Source organism: Macaca fascicularis, chromosome 8 (genome assembly GCF_037993035.2).
Source record: "Macaca fascicularis isolate 582-1 chromosome 8, T2T-MFA8v1.1".
Taxonomy (NCBI): domain Eukaryota; kingdom Metazoa; phylum Chordata; class Mammalia; order Primates; family Cercopithecidae; genus Macaca; species Macaca fascicularis.
The window spans coordinates 117,722,819-117,748,726 of NC_088382.1; the positions used below are offsets into that span (position 1 = coordinate 117,722,819).

Consider the following 25,908-nt stretch of genomic DNA (forward strand, 5'->3'; position numbering starts at 1 on the left):
TCCAGTAAATTGCATATTGCAGTAAAAAGTGATCTTTCATGGTTCTCATGTATTTTTCATTTAGTACAATACTGTAACATCATGGAGCCCATACAAAATGCCACTAGTGGTCCTGGAAGTGGTCCCAAGAAGCAGAGAGAAGTCATGACATTACAAGAAAAAGCTGAATTGCTTGATAGGTGCTGTAAATTGAGATGTTTATCTGGATTGCCTGCCATTTCAAGATAAATGAATCCAGCCTAGGAACTATTGTAAAAAAAAAAAAAGGAAACGCGTAAAGCTGTTGCTGCAGCTATGTCAGCAGGTACAGAAACCTTGTACTTTTTGTGAAATGTTTTTATCTCATATTGAAAATGCAGTTTTTATGTGGGTGCAGGATTGTTATAAGGCAAAGCTACAGACTCTAATATGGTTCAAGACATAGTGGTCATTGTATGACAACTAAAAGCCAAAGGAAGGCGAAGGTCTAAAGCTGGAGAATTTAATGCCAGCAAAGGACGGTTTGATAATTTTAAAGAGGATGGGCTTAAAAAGTGTCAAAGATAGGAGAAGCAGCTTCTGCTGCAAGAGGTAGCAGATGAGTTCCCAGACACTAAGAAAATCACTGAAGAGAACGGATATCTGCATGAACAAGTTTTTAATTGCAGACAAAACTGCCCTATTCTGGGAAAAAGTACACTTATTTATAAGAAAGAGAAGTGAGCACTAGGATTTAAGGCAGTAAGAAATAGGCTAACTCTACTGCCTTATGCACAAGCAGTCATGATCAGGACTGCCCTTTTCAATATACCTGCTAACCCCTGAGCTTGAAGGGAAAAGATAAACAACAGTTGCCAGTCTTTTGGTTGTACAAGAAAGACTGGAAAACTTTAACCCTTTTTCTGGATTGGTTCCATTAGTGCTTTTTCGCTGAATTCAGGAAGTACCTTGCCAGTAAGAGACTGACTTTAAGGTTTTTTTGATATTGGACAATCCCCTGGCCAACCAGAAGTCTGTAAGTTCAACACTAAAGGTGTTCAAGTGGTCTACTTACCCCCAAACACATTATATCTATTTGAGCCTCTCAAACAGGGGGTAATAAGGACCTTTAAGCCTCAATGCACATGGTACTCTATGGAAAGAATTGTCAATGCTGTGGAAGCCAACCCAGATGGAGAGAACATGACGAAAGTCTGGAAGGATTACACCATTGAAGATACATTGTTCTAACAACAACAACAACAACAACAACAAAAGCCGTGAAAGCCATCATGCCCAAAACAATAAATCAATGAATTCCTGCTGCAGAAAACTGTGTCCAGATGTAGGGCAAAACTTCACAGGATTTACAACAGAACCAATAAAGGAAATCATGAAAGAGGTTATGCATATGGCAAAAAAAGTGGGGGATGGAGGGTTTCAAGATACAGATCTTGGAGAAATTCAAGAGCTAACAGACACCATACTACAGGAATTAACAAAACACGACTCGATGGAGATGTGTTTCTGAACCAGTGCCAGATGATAAGACAATGCAGAAGCAACAGTGCCAGAACACAAATCGACGTTAGATATCTGACAGAAGGGTTCTGATTATTCAAGATTGCTTTCGATTTCTTTCATGGCATAGACCCTTCTGATACAGGCACTACAAACTACACAAATGGTGAAAAAAGGATAAGTATCATATACAAATATTTTGAGAAAAATGAAAAAGCAAAAACGTCGAATTAGTGTTTCCTTAAATGTGCAGGTGTGCCTGCCTCATGCCTCCACTTCCACCTCCTCCACTTCCTGCCCTGCTACCCATGAGACTGCAAGACCAACCCCCTCCTCAGCCTACTCAATGTGAAGACAAGGATGAAGACCTTTATAACGATGACCCATTTTTACCTAATCAATGTTGAGTATATTTTCTCTTCCTTATATCCTCATAACACTCTTTTCTATAGATTACTTTATTATAAAAATACAATATATAATATACTAAATATTTGTTAATCAATCAACTGTTTATCACTAAGCTATTAGTTTTGGGGAAGTTGTAAGTTATACATGGACTTTTGACTCTATGTGTCTCCATGTAATAATTTTTGACTTTTGGGTTATTGGTGAATAGGTGTCCTTAACCCATGTTGTTCAAGGGTCAACTGTGTGTATATATGGTCTATATGTGTGTATGCTGTGTAATAAAACAATAAAAACAAGGAAATTAACACAAAAGTTATGGTAGTGTTCACTTTTTAGGGACAAAGAAGAAAATACAATTACTGAGGGGCCCACAGGACCAATTACTAGGACCATTCTATTTCTTAAGCTCAGTAGCAGGTACGAACCATTGGTACTGGATAAATGCATGGTTTTTGTTTTTGTTTTTTCCTATAAACTGGACATTTACAAATACTCTTGTATAGTTCATATTAAAGCACAAACACGTATGTTTATGAATGCATAGAAAAAATTTTAAAGGACTCAAAGCAACATTTTAACCTAAGTTTCATGAATGGTGTTCTTTGATGTGTTTATAAAAGCTGCTAACACATAGGAGGATGTACTATCTACTGAATGGCAAGAAAAGGAAAAAAAAAGAGCACAATAAAATGAGTACTTATTTGGTGCTCAATACTTTACTGGAATAGCCTGTTATCAAAACTTAAGGTTAAGCCCCAAATCAAGCAACTTTTATTATGCAAACTTCAAAAATGGGTTTTCAAGATGAGCAAGTATTGGTAATGTGCAAAAATGGCCATTAGTTGTATATAGTTTTTTTATAATTGATAATAGTAATCCATAGTGGCATCATCTTTCAAGTTGATGGCAACATGTGAAAAGAAAACAAGTGGTAAAAGTGAGCATTAATTATTCATATACTAATCTTGAGGGAGCAGAGTATAAATAGAAAAAAGAAAAATCAAAGAGATGTTCTTCAGAGTTATGTTCCAATAGGTTTTGCGTGTAAGGGGCCACTAGTATCCAATGATTATACCCATAGAAAAAGAGTACCCTTTGCTCTTATTGGAAGATAATGGTGCTGAGACAGCTAGAGTTTGGTGGATCAAGACCTGTTCACACAACCTACTAAATATGTATCCCTTAACTCTTTGCAATTTCTAATTATAAAGCAACAATGAATGATGTAAGGAAGGTTAGTGTGACATAACTGGAGAGTCTTTTCCTTACTTTAACTGGCACTAGGTATTACCTTAAGCCAAGAGTCCCCAACCATTTTGGCACCAGGCAACGGTTTCGTGGAAGACAATTTTTCCACAAATCGGGGGTAGGCCACATTAGATTCTCATAAGGAATGCGCAACCTAGATCCCTCTCATGCTCTCAGTTCACACTAGGGTTCATGCTCCTGAGAATCGAATGCTGCCACAGACTGGTAGCAGTCCACAGCCCAGGGGCTGGGGACTCCAGCTTTAGGCAGCCATCTGAGTATGGTTCCTCAACAATAACATATAAATAATACCACCTAAATTTTAGTATTTCCAGGCATAAGCAAGGCATTCAGATGTTAAGATTCCCTTCCTTCTCCTTAGGTTAGTTTATTTAGAGAACCAGAGGACATGAAAATGCCTGACACATGGTAAATACTTACTACTGGCTTCCTATGACACACAGTAAATACTTATTATTGGCTTCCTATTTTTCCTACCTGGGGCTTTTACTAGTCCACGGGCATATTTAATAATTGTTTTTAGCTGCTGAGCTATGTAAGCATCCAGAAATCTTTGTTAGCTATTAATGTGGCTTGGTTGAGCTACAGTCTTAAACAGTGATTAATGATGTCTCCATGTAGGAACTTTTGGCCCTTTGGTTATTGGTGAAGAAGGAAACATGGAAGTCTTGTTACCTTCCTTCTCAACTGAGAACATTTTTCTCAATTCTACATAGCCTGAGTAATATATGCCATTTTATATAGTTCTGTATAATAACTATGGATCTATTTGATAAAGAACTTTTAATTCATGGAATTAGCTGCTACATATATAAAGGGTCTATCTTGTTACTCTTCTACCTTGTTACTGATGCAACACTTTGGTATTTTCTCCATGATCCTTGACCATTTTGTACTACCAAGAATTCTTTATATTTCTATATGTATTTTTTCCTGCCCTATACTTGGCATCTTCACACTACTGGTTACAGATGAATAAAAAAAATAGCACTTGGCTTATCCTAACCAATAATCTTCCTAGTTTCAGCACCCTTAGACTAAAGCTTAGAAGTACCAATACCCCAAGCCAAGGGTTGGAAACCACAGCAGGTGAAACAAATCTGGCCCTTGGCCTGTTTTTGTAAATAGTTTTACTGGAACATAGCCATAAGCATTCATTTACATACAAAGGCTGCTTTTGTGCTACATGACAGAGTTGAATAGCTAAAACAGAGAACATATGGTCTGCAAAGCCTAAGATTTAATATCTGGCCTTTCACAAAAAAAGTTTGTAGACCCCCATGCTAAGTTTAGTATTGGGAGGTCTCCATGCTCTTTGAATGGCTCTCAAGAGCATTGTGATGAATGAAAAAAGCTTATCTCAAAGGCTGTGTATTATGTAATTCCATTTATATAACATTCTCATAATGACAAAATACAGTGGTGAGGAACAGATTAGTGGTTCCTAGGGTTAGAGCTGGTTGGGAGTAGGTATGGCTTACAAAAACGTAGCATGAGGGAGATTATGATGATAGTTCTCTATCTTGGTTGCAGTGATGGTTACACAAATCTACACATGATAAAATGATAGGGAGCCATTCACGCACATACTGTACCAATGTCAACATCCTGGTTTTGATACTGTACCACAGTAACATAAAGTGAAAAAATTGACGGAAATAGGGTTCAGCCTACATGGACTTCTCTGTACTAATTTTGCAACTTCCTCCGAATGTAATTATTCCAAAAAAGAAAGTTAAAAAAACACAAACTTGCACATGCAAGAAAATTGACAGCAAGATAAAATGAATCAGTCAATTTTATTCCAATTCTTCAAAATGTATACTCAATATGTTGTTTCCAAAATGTAAGTCACCCTTTATATAATAGTTTTATTATTTCATCTTTCTTTTCTTTTCTTTTTTCATCTTTTCTTTATGGTTCTTCAGTAGAAGCCAGAATCTTGAGTTGCCCAATTAGGAGCCTAAAATATGCAAAAAGAAATCAACAGAGTGAAAAGAAAATACTTTCGGAAAAAAACTAACATACAAGAAAGTGACACAGCATTTACTTTAGCACTACTCTTGCCAAACCATTCTAAGATCTTAACTCCTGCAATTACTAGATGTCAGATGTCCCACTTAGGACAAAACAAACATCAAAATTATTATCTGGTATAGTATATGGTCAATTAAAATGTATAGCAATAACGGTATCATTAATACTGGAACAATAAACAACACAAATTAATCCTGAAGCATACAGAAAAAAACATCATATGAAAGTTATTTTCTAGGCTCAGTTATTCTAAACTTGGTTAAAATATGCAATTCAAATTCTAATGCATCCTTCCCTTTTGAACTAAAGGACTATTCCACGGACACAAATTTGTTCCTAAAACTTCAATCAAATAGGGTTTCTGCATATCCCACAACTGTTTCCTAATGACTTCCTACCCTCCAGTTACACATAATCATAATGTGTAAACAACATAGTTTAGGATTCCAAAATTATAAGGCCATTCAAGTTTCTTCAATTGCTAACATGCAGAATTAATCTCCCAAAATGGGAGATTAATTTTTGATGTGAATATCAGATGAAAGATAATGACATTTGTATAAGATCAGCACTAATACATATAATAAGATCAACATTTTTACAGAACTATTTCTTTAGATTTAGAAGGAATACACATTTCGAACACTTGAAAGAGGGCTACACATGTAAGTTATCATCTGCCAGTATCAAAATGATGTGTTGAAAACCCTGAGGAAATGAGTTAATGAAGTCACACAGGAAGAGTCAAAGCAAAAGAAAATAGTTATAATAAACTAGGAACACAATTTCTTTTTGAAGAGTCAAAGCAAAAGAAAAATACTTATAATAAACTAGGAACATAATAATGCATCTAAGAAAAAATTCATTTGTTTAGTAATTTCTTAAAATGTTCATATCTTTAAAGAGAAAAACAAAATCAGCTACAACTCATATCAATACACTTCCAAACTTCATGTAACAATTACATGGTTGCTAAATCCCAGACAGAATAGAAAATGTGTGGTTCTTACCTCTGACCTGCTATTCTGATTAAGTTTCTTCTCAATATTCATGGCCAACATCTGGCTTCTAAAAGAAAGGCTTTTGGTCTTTTCAATCACTTGCTGATAGGGTGAGACTGCATTGTTACCCATAACCACATGACCCTAAAAGGAAACACAGGGAAATTGATCCTATAATGGATGACAGAGTTTCTCAGGTGAGTAATAAGCATGACATAACCTTTGCACATATTTTAATGCACTATATAGAGATGACAATATTTACCAAGTAAGAAAAAAAATAGGAGGCTTTTGTTGCCTTCAAAGAAATGTTTTACATTAAAACAAAATAAATTATTAAAGGAGGTAATAAAATGTCCTAGTTAAGAATTCCCAAAAGTATAATCAAGAACTGATAGTATGTAGCATAGCTAACATAATACTCACTAATTTAGAATCAATCTTGGCATCCAGTCTTGCATTTCTAATCAAATTTACAATCCACCTTTCAGCTTCTTCTGGAGTCATGTTCAATTTATCTGCCAACATGCTAATGAAAAAGTAAAAACAGCAATGTTAATTAACTGGGCCTAAAAACTTAGTTTTATGTACACAGTGTTGACTCATACTCTGCACAGAGACTTTTTGGTATTTCTGGATCACCTTTCTCTTATATACTATGACCCCTACTGTCTGATTTGTTCATGTGTTTGTGCCTATTGACTTGTACTACGCACGACCTATTCCATTCACCAACTGGACTGTAAAATCCTTGAGGGTAGGGTAACATTCTGCATTTATGGAAATCCTTCAGCTTCTAGAACAGTACTTTATATTTACCAGCTGCTCAACAAGTAACGATCTAAGCGAGAAAAAGGTTTTATGATGTTCCCTCTATATCAGGGTATATTAAAAGTCAGCCCTCCATATCCACAGGTCCCACATCCTCAGATTCAGCAAACCATGGATAGAAAATATTTGGGAAAAAACAAACAATAAAAAAGAATACAAAAATAATACAAATGAAAAAACCAACACAGTATAACACCTATTTACATAGCATTTACATTTTTAACAGTAACCCAGAGATGACTGAAAGTATATGGGATAATAAGCATAGGTTATATGAAAATATCACCCCATTTCATTTAAGACACTTGAGAATCTGAATTTTGGCAGCCAGGAGGGTCCTAAAACCAGTCTCCCAAGGATACAAAGGGACAACTATATAATGGTTATACAAAGGAAACCTTTGTATAAAGCTTTCTTTGTATAAAGAAGACATATGAAAAAGACACTTGCACAGATATATTTATAGCAGCACAATTCACAGTTCACTTAGGAACCAACCTAAGTGCCCGTCAACTAATGAGTGGATAAAGTAAATCTGGTATATATAAACCATGGAATACTACTCAGCCACTAAAAGGAAGAAAATAATGTCTTTTGCAGCAACTTGGATGAAACTGGAGGCCATTATTCTAAGTGAAATAATGCAGGAGTGGAAAACCAAAAATCTTATGTTCTCATTTATAAGTGGGAGCTAAGCTATGAGCTAAAATCTCAGAATTCACCACTATATTATTCATCCATGCAACAAAAAAAACCCACATGTACCCCAAAAGCTATTGAAATAAAATTCTTAAAAAAGTAAACCTACTATAAGGAGCATCAGTAATAAGTATAATCTCAGGAAAAACATAAATAAAACTGAGGGGCATTGTGTATGTTTGTGCTATAAACTGTGGGGGCACTCTCTGGAGCTATATACTATATATAGTGTGTGTGTGTATATGTCTATATATATAGACACTGAATTTCAGATAAAAGAGATGGAGGGAGTGCACCAGAACATGAAGATCTTGATCTAAAATACTATTTGATATCAATCTGCATTTTGTATTTTTCCAATTTTATGATCAGGTTGAAGAGGGCTATTGCAGTGCTTAATTTATCAGAATTAAAAACACACCAGTCTTAGTAAGTAGGTTAAGTCAGTTCAGCTGATGGAAGAGTACCTACATATGCATGTAAAATACTTAAGAGTATGCAGTATACATGCATGTATATATGTGTGTTTATACACTGTCTTTTATCCTCATGGAAGCTATCAGGTCTCAGCTAAAATAAGACCCTCATAAGCCTTCTAAGACACCTCTCCCAACTGTGATACATCAGTTGGGTGCTTTCATAGCACCTATTTTTGCTATAGTTGTTTTACCGAATATCTGTCTCCAAGGTAGACTGTATACATGTAACCAAAGTGCAAGCACCGTATCCTCCTCATTCCTTGCCGTTATGTCTACCAATTAGCAGCACAATGCCTCGTACACAGGACACAATAAATATCTACTGTCTGATTGATTCCCATTCTAGTCTCTACCCTAGTTCAGGCTCCATTACTATTTCTTAGTTTTCTAACTACTTTACCTCTTGAGTCTCTTCCATCTATCTTACATAGCTGGCAGGTTAGTTCTACAACCCAACTACAGTAGTTCCCACTTATCTGTAGTTCCATTTTCCGTGTTTTCTGTTATCAGCAGTCAATTCCAGTCTGAAAATATTAAATAGAAAACTCCAGAAATAAGCAATTGATAAGCTTTAAATTGTACACTGTTCGGGCTAGCATGATGATATCCTGTATTGTCCTAATGCCTCACCCAGGACTTGAATCATCCCTTTGTCCGGCATATCAACACTGTATACGCTACCCGCCCATCAGTTACATAGTAGCTATCCCAGCTATCAGATCAAGCGCCCTGATATCACAGTGCTTATGTTCAAGGAACCATTATTTTACCTAGTAATGGCCCCAAAGTACAAGAGTAGTGATGCTAGCATATTGTTACAAATTCATTATTATTGTTGTTAATCTTTTACTGTGCTCAACTTATAAATTAAACTTTATCATAGTTACATGTGCACAGGGAAAAACCTAGTATGTATTGGGTTTGGTACTACCTGCAGTTACAAGCATCCTCTGGGGCTCTTGGAACATATCCCCTTGGATAAAGGGAGACTACCCAGTTTATTTCCATATTCCTTTCAACACTTTTAACTTTCCAAGTTCCCATTATTCTCCTTCATAAATATAACATTCCAGCCAAACCAAACCAATCCTTTTCCTTCATTGACATTCACTCAACAAAATATAAACCGTGTTAGATGCTGTTGGCAAAACATCCTCTGTTGCCAGCCTTTACAGAGTTTAAGTCAAGGGGGTCTTGACTTGAACATCGCTTGATCTTGGGAGGCAGAGGTTACAGTGAGCTGAGATGGCATCATTGCACTCCAGCATGGGCAACAAAGTGAGACCTCCGTGTCAAAAAAAAAAAAAAAAGAAAAAGAAAGAAAAAAGAAAAAGTGGAAGGAGCTATGTATGTGAAATCCAAAAAGGTCTACCAGTTCTAATCTGGAGATTTGGGGAACAGCTTACCTAAGGAAATGCTATTTAATCTTAGATTTTTAAGACCATAGAACGAAAATTTCACTGTAGGCTGGATGTGGTGGCTCATACTTATAGTCCCAACACTTTGGGAGGCTGAGGCCAGAAGTTTGAGATCAGTCTGAAAAACGAAGCGAGATTCTGTGCACATGTGTGCACACACATAGTGGGACACACACACATGTCCATAGTGGGACACACACACACACATAGGCACGGTAGCCTGCACCTATAGTCCCAGATACTTGAGAGGCTAAGGTCTGAGTAACATTTGAGCCCAGTAGTTTGAGACTGCAGTAAGCTACGATTACACCACTGTACTTCAGCTTTGGTGACAGAACAAGATTCTGTGCTTCTATAAAATAAAATTCCATCTTATGTAATAACTAACTAGAATTCTCTATCCCTCTCTCTTTCTTTACATCCATATTCTAAGTCTCATTCCAATATAGCTGGTGTTAATTTTGCATCAGGCATCAAGATCCATAAATGCCTGCATGCTCTAAGCCATATCTTACTTTGTGGATCTTTGTTTACACTGTGCTTGTTGATCTTTTATTTGTTGATCTTTACTTTTCGAAGTGAATCAAGTCAAAGAAAAACCTAAAATAAGGCCCAAGGAATACTAGTAAATTATTGATGGTATCTCAGTTTATCTAAGCTACCGATGACCACTGTGACTGAATTAAAGAATGTGGAAATAATCTAGTTTGTTTTAAGTAACATGAAAATGCACACAGTAAAAGAAACCAAATGATTAACAAGACTGTAATCCCAGCACTTTGGGAGGCCGAGGAAGGAGGACTGCTTGAGCCCAGGAATTTGAGACCAGCTTGGGCAACATAGCAAGACCCTGTCTCTACAAAAAGCAAAGAAAAAAAAAAAAGGAAAAAAAGGACTAATAGAAATCATCAAGGTCTACAATTCTTTTCCAATCTAGCAATTTTATGCAGAATAGTACAGATTTTAAAATAAAAGTGTAATATCCTATCAAAGCTCAGAAGATAAAAAGCTGTCCCTGGTGGTCTAGTGGCTACGGAGAAATAAAACCATTTTTAAAAAGACAAAAAGTTGGCTTAACCTATCCCAGAATATGCTACCTCATGTTATTGAAAATAATTCAATTTGTCAATAAACTAAAAGACAAAATCCATCAAAATGCAGAATTTCTGAGAAAAATATCTAGTCCAATCCAGATTTTAAACACTCATATTTCTAGATTATTTAGATTACACTGAAAATCTCAATCTTGTCTGTAGGCCGCTTAAGGTAGATATTTAAATATGTTCTGTAAATCCCTTATAAATATCTTTAACCTAACTAGCTCTGCTGCTCCACTGACACACACACAAAACACAATATCGAATATGTTAAATAAGATATGCACAGAATTCTTAAGTGCTATTTCAAAAGACAAAGCAAAAAAAAAATCTTTCAGAATTCTCAGTTCAATTTAATTAAACATGTTCATGCTTCTAGCACAAAATGAAATATCTTGTTTCCAGGAAGTAAAAATATACCAGAGATCCCACTTAAGGACACAAGATATATAAGTCTTAATTTAGGGAACCGATTAGGGTTGTATCAACTCTAGATTTTCTGTCAGGTTTTCAGTGCCTAATCATTTAAATGGTCTTCCTTTTCTGAACCCTCTCAGTCACCATTTTCCGCCACCCTCTCATCTTAACAAAGACTTGGAAAAGTAAGGACCTGGAGGTCCTATATTTCACCTGTCTTATTAATTACCTCTTTGAATAACCTGGCTTTCCAAATTTTATCTGATAGGCACAATTTATTTCAAAATACTGTTGATTTAACCATTCGAATACAGAAACCTCTGGTCTAGTTTTCACTGAAGTCTGCTGGCCAACTAGTCAGCATATCCAAAGAAAAGTACTCCAAGTCTTCTCTAATTACTTTAAGACAACTAATTAAAGAATCAGTGTTAAGTGTAAACTACGTTTAACTGTATGACTGGGAGGAAACAGGACAAAGAAAACAGGAGAAAACTGAGAAATGCTAAATCCTTATGTGAAAACTGAAAATTCTCACTGAACTTTCCAATATCTCTTTATAATCTTATAAATAACTGAACCTTATTGATAATGCAGAAATGCAATGATAATGGCCTTTGAAACTATCTCCATACATTTACATTCTAAATGTAAATTATTATGTGGTTATAAGAACTTTAAGAAAAATATTAAGACCTAAAATATAACTTAATAAAATAAGCAAAGTAGAATAACTTCAAAACTTAAAGTAACCCCCAATGGGAAATTATATTAATGTATGCTCCAACATGTTTATCATACACATTCAAAATATTACTTCCATACTTTGTTTTAATCTACAATTGAAAACTGGTCCAAGAATTATTTTACAACAGCTTTTAAAATTCAGACACATACCGTAGCTGATAAAACAATTCAGCTATACTAAATTAAACCCCAACACAGTAATCTTTTTTGACAGATGTTGCATACTTTATGGTAAACAGATTTGTAGCTTATCCTACACAGATCAATAAGGTTGTATAGAAACATATAAAACATTTTTAATATACATTTTTATAAAGCTATCACATGTGCTTACAGGCATTTAGTCAGGAAATCTATTAACAGAGAATGTTCCAAATTACAAATGGAAAGAGTTATTTAATAAACAATTACAGGTTTTATAATACTATTTTCAGCATTTGAAATGTGTCCTTTGGTGGAAGAAAAAGAAGATATCCTTTCCCCTCCCTCAAAAGACAAAACATCAAATAACTTTAAACTAATTAGAGGCAAAAACAAGCCAGCATAAACTAGTGAATGGAATAATTTGCCATAGTTAGTATTCAGTGGAAAAAAGTCTAGTTTGGGCCTTAAAGATATTCCATGTAGAGAGTTATCAGGATTCACTGACCCTATCTAATTTTCTTCCCATTGTTCTCCAATGCAGAGTGACTAGAGAGACTGATATGGACATATTTTTAATAATGTGTAATTTCACGTATGAAATTTTGAAATTTCCCAAAATTACAAATATTTCCAATAATTTGTAATTTTATATTTGTCCACTTATTTAATATCTGCTTCTTCCTCTGGTTTTAAGCTCTTTGAAAGAGTACTCACTACTTTCTACCCTGTGTTTGGCCAAAAGAGGCACTCATTAACATCTGTAATGTTTTCTTTGGAGAGTTGTATTACTAGGTAGGTCGCTATTAATTAATTATACCTTAATCATGATACATAGCATATTTGCTGTTTAGGAAGCTGAACACTAACGTTTAGGAAAGTTTTGCTTATTCTCGAAGTAATAAAAATACAGGAATGGAGAACAAATGAGTAGTTGCCAGAAATTAAGGAGAGGGTGGCAGGGAAGGGGGTACCACTATAAAAGAGCGCCTTGAAGGATCCTTGTGATAGAAATATTCTATATTTTGCATGTATCAACATCAACATCTTGGCTGCTATATTTTACTGTGGTTTTGCAAGATGTTACTAATGGGAGAAACTGAGTAAAGGACACAGGGGGTCTTTTTATCATTTCGTACCACTGATACATAATCATCTCGAAATAAACAGTTTAACCTTTTTTTTTTTTAAGCCAGATCTTGCATCAAAGTCACTTAGAGGACCTTTTTCAAAACACAGTCTCTGGGGTCTGCCTCCAGAAAATGATTTTAATGGTTAGGCTCAGTCATCTAGTATTTCTGTTTATTACTTTTTACAGTTTCCCATTTGATTCTAATATGCTGTCAGTACTATCAAATCACTCATTTACAGCAATGATTCCCCAAGGCTGACTGCAAAAGAATCACCTGAGAAGCTTTAATCCCAGATTCTCAATGCCTACATCATAGAGATTTCGATTCAGAAGGTCTGGGATAAAAGCAGGAAATCTATTATTTTTAAGCTTAAATTCTTGTTGTTTTACTTCTCCAGATGATTTCAATGTACAACTAGGTTTAAAACCTCTAGATTAAAAGTATTTTTTTTTCCTGTATATTGTTTAAAGGTAGTTTTTAGCTGTTGGTCATTATCACGGATTACAAATCCTTGAAGTCCAAATTAAAATGTTTGCTGTATTTATAAAATCCCAACATAAATACTTATTATTTCCAACCACTGTCTTTCTTCTCTTTTTTTTTTTAAATCATATTTTAAGTTCTAAGGTACATGTGTACAACATGCAGGTCTGTTACATATGTATACATGTGCCATGTTGGTGTGCTGCACCTGTTAACTTGTTGTTTACATTAGGTGTATCTCCTAATGCTATCCCTCCCTCCTCCCCCAACCTCACGACAGGCCCCGGTGTGTGATGTTCCCCACCCTGTGTCCAAGTGTTCTCATTGTTCAATTCCCACCTATGAGTGAGAACATGTGGTGTTTGGTTTTCTGTCCTTGTGACAGTTTGCTCAGAACGATGGTTTCTAGATTAATCCACGTCCCTACAAAGGACATGAAATCATCCTTTTTTTATGGCTGCATAGTATTCCACGGTGTATATGTGCCACATTTTCTTAATCCAGTCTATCACTGATGGACATCTGGGTTGATTCCAAGTCTTTGCTATTGTAAACAGTGCCACAATAAGCATACGTGTGCATGTGTCTTTATAGCAGCATGATTTATAATCCTTGGGGATATGCCCAGTAATGGGATGGCTGGGTCAAATGGTATTTCTGGTATCACCACACTGTCTTCCATAATTGTTGAACTAGTTTACAGTTCCACCAACAGTGTAAAAGTGTTCCTATTTCTCCACATCCTCTCTAGCACCTGTTGTTTCCTGACTTTTTAATGATCACCATTCTAACTGGTGTGACATGATATCTCATTGTGGTTCTGATTTGCATTTCTCTGATGGCCAGTGATGATGAGCGTTTTTTCATGTGTCTGTTGGCTGCATAAATGTCTTCTTTTGAGAAGTGTCTGTTCATATCCTTTTCCCACTTTTTGATGGGGTTGTTTGATTTTTTCTTGTAAATCTGTTTAAGTTCTTTGCAGATTCTGGATATTAGCCCTTCATCAGATGGGTAGATTGTACAAATTTTCTCCCATTATGTAGGCTGCCTGTTCACTCTGATGGTATTTTCTTTTGTCCAGCCACTGTCTTTCTAACCCATTAAAGCATCTTTAAAAACACGAAGAAGCTTATCTTCTTAATTCATTATACAATAAAGGTATTGAATTATTGATTTTTTCACTCCATTACTTTAGTAGGCTGTAATCACATGCCTAAAAAATTGGTGACCTAATGCAGTGGTTTTGGATTCTGGCTGTGCTTCGGAATAACCACCCTCAAGATACAGCACAGCAGCCCTGCTGCAAATCATAGCACAGCCTACTCAATAAATCTGATTCAAAGGTTTAGGGTGGCTACAAGGAGTTTATAAAACAAACTCTACAAAGATTCGGAAACACAGAGTTAAACTGACTTAGGGTTTTCAACTTTATCCTCTGGCTCAACTGATACACTAAATGACAAATTAATCTAAACCTGACATTTCTAAAAATATAAGTTGTTCACAATATAAAATAATTTACAGTGAGGTACAGTACAATGAATGTCAGACACCTTTAGTGTAGGCTCTATCAAGACCTAGTTTAATGTCCTTGAGCCTTAAATTTCCTGGCTACAAAACAATGCAGTTGTTCTGAGTCAGTGTTTTGTAAAATTGTGTTCCAAAGAGGTGTCTTAGTAGTCAGGAGAGAAGCTGAACAGAGCTGTAAGATAGGCAAGGTGAATGGGTTCTGCTTTAATCTGCTTATATACATATATAAATATATATATTCCAGAGCGACACTCCATCTCAAAAAAATAATAAAATAAATAAATAAATAAATACATATATTCATATATATGATACTGCATTTGAAAATAAGTCCCACTGTCACACACACAGAGATTTGAAAGCCATGCTTCAAGATCTTGAAATGTGAGCCATCTTTGAAGTATACCATACTGAACACATACAAACACATTTTCAGATATAAAACATTTCCATCACTACAGAAAATTCTACTGAAAAGTCCTTCACCTGAAAAGTAACTGTTGTGGATTATAAGATCCCTAAGATTGCTTTCAGATTGAAAATTCTACCATAGTATTTGAAAAAACACTGGGTGCAAGTGGCTCACGCCTGTAATCCCAGCACTCTGGGAGGCCAAGGCAGGCAGATCACTTGAGGCCAGGAGTTCAACACAAGCCTGGCCAACATGGTGAAACCCCATCTCTACTAAAAGTACAAAAATTAGCTGGGCATGGTGGCACATGCCTGTAATCTCAGCTACTTGGGAGGCTGAGGCATGAGAATCTCTTGAACCCAGGAGGCAGATGTTGCAGTGAGCAGAAATCGTACCACTGTACTCAACAGTGCAGGACTGTGTCTCCAAAAAAAAAAAAAAAAAAAAGAAAAGAAAAACACACATTATTGATCCATGTGCTCTTAATCATCTTAGTAAAACATTGAAAAAAAAAAAACTGAAGAACTAAAGTGAAAGAAAATGCTACTACTAGAAAAAAAAATATTTTTGGACTCTGGAAAGCCACTAGGATTTTAGTTTGAAAATGCTTTGTAGATTTTTGTCTAGCATAAAACTACAGAGATTAAGAAAATAATAAAAATCTACATGAAGAAAAGTTTGAAAAATTCTTAGGTAATGTCACACAAAGGTATATAGAAACATGCCCACTCTATTAACTTCTTTGAGCTGCACATCTCTCTTCAGTAAGGAGGACACATACTTAATCTATGTTCCTGTTAAAATATAACAAACCAAATCCCAAGAAAGAAAATAATGAATCTATGGTTGCAGAGTTAAAGGAAAAGAGCTAGAACAAATCTTATTGATAGTACCTTGGAAGCAAACATCAAAGCAGACAAGCATTATTACTGACAAAAATGCCAAGTTCACTAATACAAAGAACAGAAGAAATTTACTTAACAAATATTTATATTGTATACTCACACTATACTGTACAAAGCATATTAGGTGCTACAAAGTTAGTACGCTAGGTGCTAAAGATGCAAAAAAAAGGGTCAGCTTTCAAAAGGCCCACAACAGGGGTAGTAGTTACATCAGTCCTGGACCAAAATACACCCAAATGACCATATTCTAATGAGAAATGGAGAAAATTCTATAAAGGAAACCAAAATACTAACATCCCTCTTTCACAAGCCCTACTTACAAACCTTAAAAACAAAGAACAATGCAAGAATTCGGTTACTACTGTCCACCGAGCCCCACATATGATATACCTACCTCTTTATTTCACAACCAATTACATTATTAGGAATTTTCATGTAATTTGTAAGAGAATCAGGTTTAAAAAATTCTGTCTGCAAGCTATAGTAAAGTGCTAATAAAACTGTGAAGGCAAGGATTCAATTCCCATAGGAAAAAATCCCATGACTCTACTATACGTCTAACTCTGGACAACCACTTCAATGGACAGCCCACTAAAATTAAGCAAAACAAGTACGGCTAAGCAAAAACAAATGGCATTAAAGAAAAAGAATTTGTTTTATGCACAATTCCTCAGAAGCAAACACTAAAGTAGTAGGTTTTTAGACATTTATGTTTGACTTCCTCTGTGCCCAAAGGGTACTAGGCATTTTTCAAACTCTCATGTGTACAATTTATTTCTAATAGGTTATGTACATTTCACAATTTTTACCCAAAAATTTTCTCACAAAACAGAGGAAATTACAACTAAAATTCACCATAATTTTTCCGTCTTTCAACATTTTAAGATGTCATAGGAGTTTACTATAGGAGAAGTCAAATATGTAATTAAATCATACAAACTAAACAGAAAGGATTACCAAATGTAGTGGTCTTTCAACAGAATTTCCAATTCAGTGGGTATCTCCTTCTTTGTACTGCTGCTGAAAACCATTTTAGAAATGTTTACTTCACTTTTCTCGTTATGTAAAGGTACAACAGTATTTACTCTTCAATAAGGTAAATGACAATCATATACTGTCTTCAACTTAGTATTTTGAAAAATTACGCCACTCAAGCTAAACTATTTGAGCCTGTAGCAAAAGTTAGGCTTTTAAGTAATTTCATTAAATTGTTTCATTGTTCTTCTGAAAGGAAAGGGAAATAAAAATCCAATTAACTGGAATTCTATTAAGTGTAAATTCACAATAAATGGAAATTTTCAGGAATTTTAAAGTAGAAAATCCAAATCAAATCAGTGTTCTTACTTAATGCTGATACACTGGTGGATGCGACAGAAAGTCTCAAATATGAAGAGACGGGCATTTTCAATGAAATCCTCAAGACAAGCCACCAAGAAGAAGTCATTCACAAGCACCTATATGTACAAATATAACAAAAATTAATGATGAAATGTGAATCAAATACTTCGTCTGCTTTATTTTTCCATTCTAATATCATGAGTTTTATATCACAGCACTTTCTAGAATACTGTGTTCAAATCTTTAATGATTTAAATAAGTAGTAAAAGACTACTACAAGATAAAGACCTAAAAACTGCAATGTTTCTGATAACTTTAAGTAATAAAGTAGTCTTCAGACAACAAAGTTTGGTACTATCCATTATTCTACATAAATGCTCTGCAGATAATATATCTCTTCCAACTATTTAAAATAGTTAATAAATGGACTAAAGCCCTGAGTATTTCTGTAATATTAAGTAGACTTAGAAATTAGAAAGGAAAAGAATGCAAAAGGTGGCTACTATTCCACAGACGGTGTAATTAAAAATATTTTAATTTCAAAAACAGCAACCAAGTGCCCTCTAGGTCTCTTAACAGCAAAACCTAAACACTTAGCATAATAAATATACACCAATATTTACCTTAATAATGCAACATATGACTACAAAAAAACACCAATTAACATATATGGATAATAACATATTAACATATTGGATTCTAATTTTCTATTCCATCTAATGTTTGAAAATCATCAGGGAGGCCGGGCATGGTGGCTGACGCCTGTAATCCCAGCACTTTGGGAGGCCCAGGCGGGAGAATCACGAGATCAGGAGATCGAGACCATCCTGGCTAATGTGGTGAAACCCCGTCTCTATTAAAAATGCAAAAAATTAGCCAGGCGAGGTGGCGGGCGCCTATAGTCCCAGCTACTTGGGAGGCTGAGGCAGGAGAATGTCGTGAACCTGGGAGGCGGAGCTTGCAGTGAGCCGAGATCACGCCACTACACTCCAGCCTGGGTGACAGAGCGAGACTCCATCTCAAAAAAAATAAAAAAGAAAGAAAATCATCAGTGAATGGATATTTGCATGATCATTTTTTTCCTTAGAGAAATAAGATCTTTGTCAACAAATTGCCCATTTTGTGCCAAAATTCTAGTTCCAAGGATGAAACTGATGACTAGTAACTTGTGAATCTGGTAAATGCGACTACATTTAGCAGTTAGAATTCTTAGTTTGGTTTCTTAAAACTTGTAACTAATTATCAAAACAACTATAACCTAACTCTTCCACAGTTGTTCTAAAGGTACTTTAATTTCTACTAAACAACAAGAGACACTGCCGTTATAAAATTCATAAGTACAATGAATTGCCTGGTTTATCACAAATGTTAAATACAACCATGGGAAATATTCTAAAGATAAGCCCACCTATGAATCAAAATTAAAAACACAGTTGTTACCTGCAATTCAAAGTGACCTTGCCCGTACATATGAAATATTAAAAATATTTATTCATTCGAGATAAGACATGAAATTATGGATATATCTGTGAATTTATCCCCAATGTTTTAACAAACACCCCTCACAAAAGAGATAAACACATGGCAACAACATTTAAAAAGTCATCACTTTAGCACATTCCCATTTTAAGATTAATAAACATAAGCCATTTAAGTCATTTTAAGGTTAATAAACATGAGCCATTTAGGCCTTTTTAAGATTAATAAACATATTTGTTATAATTACTTCATTATTTTAAGGAAGACAGTGCAAGATTACAATATCCAAAAATTTAAGAACAGTGTTAGTTTATAAGTAAAAATTCATACTTACTGATTCACATTCCCTCAGCTTTTTCTGAGCCCCATCGAAGTCAAAGTTAACATATAAACATTCAACAAATTCTGTAATTGGGTCTTTGTATGTGTAAGACTCCTGTAAAAATAAGTCAATGGTCAAGGTAAGTCTGATTCAACACCGTTTAGCAGATTGCCCCAGAATATCCCAATCTTCTTGTTTTCTCCTTCCTTACCATTAATTTCTAGCCAAATTACCTAGCATCTTCTCGAAGCAATTGTTCCTATCCTGATTCCAGACCACACCTTAAGCTTATAATGTCTTTCAAACCAAGTTCTCTAAAGTCTCATCCTAGAAGCATTCTGAAAGCTTTCGAACTCCCCTACTACCAAGTCTCCCTTAGTCAATAAACAGTAATAAACTTCCCAAGCATAAGGATATTCACTCCCTACTGAATGACAATAACTTCTTTGTATTTAATTAACTCTTAAATAAATATTTAAGTTATTTTTCTAATCTATGGGTTTTGCTGACAAGCTCACTAAATATCAATCAGCATGGCTGCCTGAACCTTTTCCCCAATTTGGGGTCTACTGAAACTGTATTGTATATAAAGTTCACCCATCTAGAATTATACAGGTAATGACCCCCCAATTCCAGGTTCCAGATTTTCTTCACTCTTTGCAATGAGAAACACATATACATAATGTATATTAAGTGTTCATCTAGCAGACAGTAATAATCATTCCTACCATATCCAACTTGTGTATCTTGGACTTAAGGAAAACAAAAGCGCATTTGAGGCTCTTCTCTTTTCTAAACTTCATGTATTCCTCACCTATTTTTAAAAACATTTTTACCTTAAGAACTAAGTCTTACTTTAGAAAAAGAGGTTAGACCTAAAGCTTAGGTACTTTTAAAAAAAACAACATATATTTCAGTTTTACCTGCTGAATAACTTTAACTAGGTCTTTTAGAACCTGCCGACGTTTCCGAACATCCTTGTTTGTTATGACTGCTGTAGTCAAATAGCGAAGAATGTGTGGACACATTGTCTGAATTGCATTAAGATATCTAAGAAAAAAACATAAAAGTTATTTAATAACCTACCCAGGATGAGTTAAAGAAAACTCTCAAAGCAGGTCATTAGATTGTACTATTACACTAGCCTAAGACTGCAAATACATAGTGAGTATTATAAGAAAATCTCCTCCAAGGAAATTTAAAAACAGAATCCAGTTTCAGGAATCCAAATGAGGAGAATGCCAGCCACTATTTCTTTAATATGGGGTGAGATGGAAGACTCAATCAAGAGGCTAATTATCCTATTACTATTTTTGAGTAACAGGATTTTGGGAGGCTCACTGACATGCTATCAGTCTGTTGCAAAAGGCACTAAATGACGACTTTCATTCACCTCTTAGAAAAAAATGTGTGAAAACCTATGTGCAAAGCACTCATACTAATCAGAAAATCAGGCATTTCAGTAATTCAGAGGATGAAAGACTGGAAGTAATAGGGAGAAGGAATATTACAATATTACAAGGCACTGGTTGAAGTGGTAGCAGTAGGAATTAGGAAGTAATAGACGTCAGGTAAACATTAACAGGGTCTTGGCTAATATTTAGCAAATCTTGCTGTTGTGATGATCAACATGGGACAATGTAATTAGGTGTAACTGTAATTAGGTGTTTACCCTTGTTTCTCCTGCTTAATTTCCTCAAAAAGCTCCCTGTTTATTTACCCAATAAATATTAGTTTAGCACCTCTGAGTGTCAGACACTATACCTATCTCAGAATTATCTGTCAATAAAGTCCATTTCTCTCAGGTGAATATTCAAGCCCCAAATCACCCATCCAGCTCCAGCTCCCATCACACTACCATTGACAGCTTCCTCTTTCTTCAAGTTCACTCCACACAGATTGGTCTCCCAAACGCATACCCCGAAAGCCTAAATCTTAGCCATCCTTCAAGGTCCAGCTTCAATACCTTATCTTCTAAGTTCCATCAGGCAATGATGAATACATCTGCATTTTATTTTATTACAAATTCCCACAAAATGTTGTTTAAACTCTTTAGAGGACCCTAGAATCGAACACTTAATACTATCTAGTCCCACTCAGCCACCCTGAATGCCCTCTAAATGAGGCAAAGTATAAAAAGAATATCCACTCAAGAATAAATAAGTTCTAGGAAAAGACACCAAAAACAAACTGGTTGAATGACATCATCTGAAAAATTAAGCTCCAGTTTCAAATGAAAATTTTTTAATTGCAATGCTCATTTATAACAATTACTTCCCTTGCCAGAGAGCTCATGTACAAACACAGGAAAGCATGATTGTTTTTTCTTACTATCAGTTTTAAAGTAAGTAATTTTATTTTTTATTTATTTATTTTTTTGAGACGAAGTCTCACTCTGTCTCCCAGGCTGGAGTGCAGTGGCACCATCTCAGTTCACTGAAACCTCCGCTTCCCAGATTCAAGAGATTCTCCTGCCTCAGCCTCCTGAATAGCTGGAAATACAGGCGCACACCACCACACTTGGCTAACTTTTCGCCATGTTGGCCAGGCTGGTCTCGAACTGCTGAGTCATAAGTGCTGGGATTACAGGCGTGAGCCACCGCGCCAAGACGAAGTAGGTCATTTTAGTGCGCATTTAGACTAATCATAAATTTATCTAAAATCAATTTATACACAAATCGTTCTATAAGTTTGTTGTATAGCGTGTTATTTTTACTTATCCTAAGTTTATACTATTGCACCATATACATCTTAATTATTTTTACTGGAGGATTCCTTATTTGGGAAATCTATTCTTTGTTTATGTCAGTGTATTTCAGAAGCCAGCAAAATTTTTGTAAAGAACTAGATAGTAAACACTTTTGGCTTTGTGGGCAAGAGGCAAAATTCAGAATAGTATGCTAGATACTTCTATAAAAAGAGAGGAAACAAATTTCCAAAATATAGGTCTACTAATGAGACCAATGGAATTCTTTCACTGGGAATAATTTTGCTCAATTAATTTCAAATTTAGAGGTTCATATCATTAAAAAGTATTGCAAATGTTTTTCTGATAATGTAATCTGTAATGAGATTTTCCATATTTAGTCCTTGAAAATGTAAAAACAGCCAGGTGCCATGACTCATGCCTATAATCCCAACACTTTGGGAGGCCAAGGTGAGAGGATTGCTTGAGCCCAGGAGTTCAAGACCAGCCTGGGCAACATAGTGAAACCCTGTCTCTACAAAAAAAAAAAACTGAGGTGGAGGATCACCTGAGCTCAGGAGGTCGAGATTGCAATAAGCTATTAACTGCACCACTGCACTTCCAACCTGGGTGACACAGCAAGTCCCCGCCTCAAAAAAAAAAAAAAAAGAAAGAAAGAAAGAAAAGAAAAAGAGAAAAGAAAAAAGAAAATGTAGGCGGGGCATGGTGGCTCATGCCTGTAATCCCAGTGCTTTGGGAGGCCAAGGTGGGTAGATCACTTGAGGTCAGGAGTTTGACTTCAGCCTGGCCAACATGGTGAAACCCCGTCACTACTAAAAATACAAAAATTACCCACGTGTGGAGGCAGGCACCTGTATGTAATCCCTGCTACTTGGGAGGCTGAGGCAAGATAATTACTTGAACCCGGGAAGCAGAGGTTGCAATGAGCTGAGATGGCGCCACTGCACTCCAGCCTGGACGACAGAGCAAGACTCCATCTCCAAAAAAAAAAAGAAAATGTAAAAACATGCACAGGCACTAGTAAATGCTGACATCAAACACTAACTGACAAGTATATTATTTCAATTGAGCACATTTAGAAAGACATGTGCAATTCCATTATATTGGTGTTATCTTTTAGTGTGTCATTATATTGCAAATTAATCACTTTCAGTTCAAATTTTGAAATACAGAAATTTCCTTTGTGCTTGCAATGAGGTCTAAAACTTTCTGCAACTCTAATTTGAGCTTGGAAATGTATCTGCTACAATCCTATTTAGGAATGAAGGTCTCCCTTTGTGTTTTAATTTCTGACAGAACGCAAAATGTGTAAAGCAGTTGGCTTTTTATTACTTATAATTCATACCATGTTGTCACTGAAATGACTTTACTGCAATATAAATTCTACATATAAACATTTTTGTAATTTTAGGTGGAACAGACTAAGAAACATTGTCAAGTCTGCTGCAAAAGTTAACCTCCAGAGCCATTCAGTGTTTGTTAGCAGGTTGGGGGCAGCTTCAATCTCTCCCTGGAGCAACATACTCTCAATATCCTCAACTCAGAGCAACTGTTCTCGCTGAAAGGTTAATAGTTTTAAACAAGTTTATTTCACTGGACAGATTTCTCTGGCTGCTAAAATCAAAACATGTTTTAACTGGATCACCACTGGTAAATGACTTTCCTTACTTGGTTAATAAAAGTACTACTCATGCCTGGGCATAGTGGTGTGAGCCTATAGTCCCAGCTACTCAGGAGGCTGAGTTGGGAGGAAGGATCATCTGAGCCCAGGGAGTGAGTGAGCTGAGGCTGCAGTAAACCAAGATTCCACCACTGCACTCCAGACTGGGTGACAGAGCAAGACATGGACAGACAGGACAGGACAGGACAGGACAGGACAGGATGAAAAGAAAAAGAAAAAGAACAGGAAAAGAAAAGGGAAAGGAAAAGAAAGGAAAGGAAAGAAAGAAAAGAACCCCTCAGAAACTTTAAAAAAAAATTTTAGCGCAGGGTCTCATTCTGTCACCTAGCCTGACGCGCAGTGACATGATCATCACTCAGTCTCCCAGGCTCAAGTGATCCTCCTGCCTTAGCCTAAGCGATGGGGCTATGGGCATGAGGCACTGCTCTGGGCTAGAAACTTACCTTTGAAGCCTCACTTTCACTCAGTTTTGTGAAAAAATTCTGCTAGGATCTAATATTCCATTTTTAAAACTTACAATTTTTCTGACAGTTGCTTTCCTGTCAGTTTGAGAACATGTGACAGTTGTGATAAACGATTATAGTCCAGTGAGGAGGATGTATATTATTAGCTTACCTACAATGTTTAGTACTTTGCTTTGTAATTCCTACAATAAAAATCTCCACTCCACTGTGCTTTATAATCACATTTGAAGTTCACTTCTCTGTTTTGACAGGGTAAATATACACTGGTAATAAGATAACATATAAATAAAATGTTGCAGTGTGACAATATGGGGCATGAGAAACACTGTCCAGGTATAACTGTCATCACTTGGATTTGTAGTAAACTGAGAAGAATATGAAGTGGCAAAAGTGCAACATATCATCTCTGTCTCAACTACCCAAGTCTACCATTAGAGTTCAAAAGCAGCCAGACTACACACACACACACACACACACACACACACACACACACACACACACACAGAAAGAGCGAGAAAGTGGCTGTTTTCCAATAAAAAGTTATAAACACTAAAATTGAAATTTCATGTCATTTTCACATAACAATATATTATTATTCTTTTCATATTTTTTTAGCCAATTAAAATATAAAAGCCATTCTAGACTGCCAGACATATAAAAACAGGTTACGGGCCAGATTTTAGCCCATGGTCTATAGTTTGCAGATCCTTGGTATACAGTATCAGGCTCCAGGTGTTTTTACTTTTTAGAGATGGAATCTGACTCTGTCTCCTAGGCTATCGTGCAGTGTGACAGTCATAGTTCACCTACAGCCTTTAACTCCTGGACTCAAACCATCCTCCTGCCCCAACCTCCCAAGTAGCTGGGACCACAGGAGTGAACCACAATGCCCAATTAATTTCTAAAAAAATGTTCTAGAGATAGGTCTCACCATGTTACCAGGCAGGCTTCAAACTCCTGGCTTCAAGTGACCTTCCTGTCCCAGCCTTCCAAGTAGCTGGGATTATAGGGAGGAGCTACCATGACCAGCCAGACTTTGAAACATGGCAGACTCCCTACCTTATAGGGCAAAAGTGATCCATCCTGTGTATATACATTTAGGTGTGTGCATCTATATATAGATAAGGAGAGGAAGGAATAGGAGTGGAGATTAGAGATGATCATTTTGTTATCTCAATTCACATTCTTGAAGGATCAGCAATTATAAATTTGTTTCAAACATGAGCAAAACCACAGGTATATATGTTAACAGTTAGTCTACCAATGACCAATGTGCTCTTTTGTTTTACATCCCTGGCTTATCTCTCCTCTCTGTCCAACCAAATTTAAGACAGATCAATTTTTATCTTCAAGGACTGGATGCTTCTAACTTCTCCAGTATTTGGCATGTACAATACCACTGTATGTACTTATTAGACACACTCTTGTACT

General features: G+C 35.8%; 1 protein-coding gene across 5 annotated transcripts in view; it reads right to left on the minus strand.

Moving 5' to 3' along the window:
- Positions 1-4,939: 4,939 nt before the first annotated feature.
- The window catches only part of EIF3E (eukaryotic translation initiation factor 3 subunit E), a 245,498-nt gene continuing 224,529 nt past the window's right edge, over positions 4,940-25,908 (minus strand). For all 5 annotated transcript variants that reach the window (XM_065519531.1, XM_065519532.1, XM_005563926.4 and 2 more), the window contains 6 exons: positions 20,549-20,675; positions 19,638-19,739; positions 17,831-17,940; positions 6,624-6,726; positions 6,207-6,341; positions 4,940-5,122 (listed from right to left, as the gene is read on the minus strand). In XM_065519531.1, coding sequence (XP_065375603.1) covers positions 5,084-5,122; positions 6,207-6,341; positions 6,624-6,726; positions 17,831-17,940; positions 19,638-19,739; positions 20,549-20,675 — 616 coding nt within the window. In that variant the 3' untranslated portion in view covers positions 4,940-5,083. The remainder of the gene's footprint in view (positions 5,123-6,206; positions 6,342-6,623; positions 6,727-17,830; positions 17,941-19,637; positions 19,740-20,548; positions 20,676-25,908) is intronic.